Source organism: Hipposideros armiger, unplaced genomic scaffold (genome assembly GCF_001890085.2).
Source record: "Hipposideros armiger isolate ML-2016 unplaced genomic scaffold, ASM189008v1 scaffold_431, whole genome shotgun sequence".
In the NCBI taxonomy this organism is placed as follows: Eukaryota; Metazoa; Chordata; class Mammalia; order Chiroptera; family Hipposideridae; genus Hipposideros; species Hipposideros armiger.
The window spans coordinates 1,496,729-1,497,486 of NW_017731781.1; the positions used below are offsets into that span (position 1 = coordinate 1,496,729).

Genomic DNA, 758 nt, shown 5'->3' on the forward strand with positions numbered 1-758 from the left:
AGGAACTAAAAACATCAAATCAAAACCATGCAGAGAACTTTAAAAATTAAATAGAGATTCTTAATTCCTACCCTTAGTGATTCTGATTTGGTACAGGATGAGGAACTTGAGAATCTCCCAATTAGGTGACAGATTCACTGCTTTATACCCACCCACCCCCCAATAAGACTTATAATCAAATACTACCACTGAATTATTTCTTGAGATAGTATATGGCAAGGCTTGCCACTAAAAAGAAAAACAAGTTTAAAAATGGAAATAATCATGGTTATGATGGATCACTTACTTGAAAGTGTTTAAAGATTAATTCAGGATTGAAGTACAGCTGAAATGGTGTGATCAATTCCAACTGCTGAAATAGAAAAAGAGCTCCTTAAAGCAAATCAATCAAGAAACAAAATTGCATCGTTTGTAAGTAAGGATCAGTAGGCCTGGCAAATTCCAACTCTCACTCACTTAGACTGAATCCTTTAAGTCAGGAGGGCGGAGCTGGTAAAGAATTATCTAGAACTGTTACAATTATTTGTATCCCCAAAACCTAACACAGAATAAGTTTGTTTTACATTGCATTAGTTGAGGCTGACATAAAGGCATGGGAGCCAGGTGGTGATATCTTTGATACAGGACAAGTAAAGGGCAGCTGCCACGAATCTGCCCATCACATGGGCACCACCTGAAACACCTGTGTGAAGCAATCCAGCTCACTTAAAAGAACCGAGACTCAAGACCCTGCAGCCGTCAATCAGGGCTGGGTACCA

At 38.9% G+C, this 758-nt stretch overlaps 2 protein-coding genes across 4 annotated transcripts in view; one reads left to right on the forward strand and one right to left on the reverse strand.

The window, feature by feature from the left end:
- The window catches only part of DERL2 (derlin 2), a 27,855-nt gene that overhangs the window by 20,561 nt on the left and 6,536 nt on the right, over positions 1-758 (reverse strand). Inside the window, exon 2 of the mRNA XM_019664806.1 lies at positions 287-372. Coding sequence (XP_019520351.1) covers positions 287-372 — 86 coding nt within the window. The remainder of the gene's footprint in view (positions 1-286; positions 373-758) is intronic.
- MIS12 (MIS12 kinetochore complex component) overlaps positions 1-758 on the forward strand; it is a 13,120-nt gene that overhangs the window by 1,768 nt on the left and 10,594 nt on the right. The window lies entirely within an intron of this gene.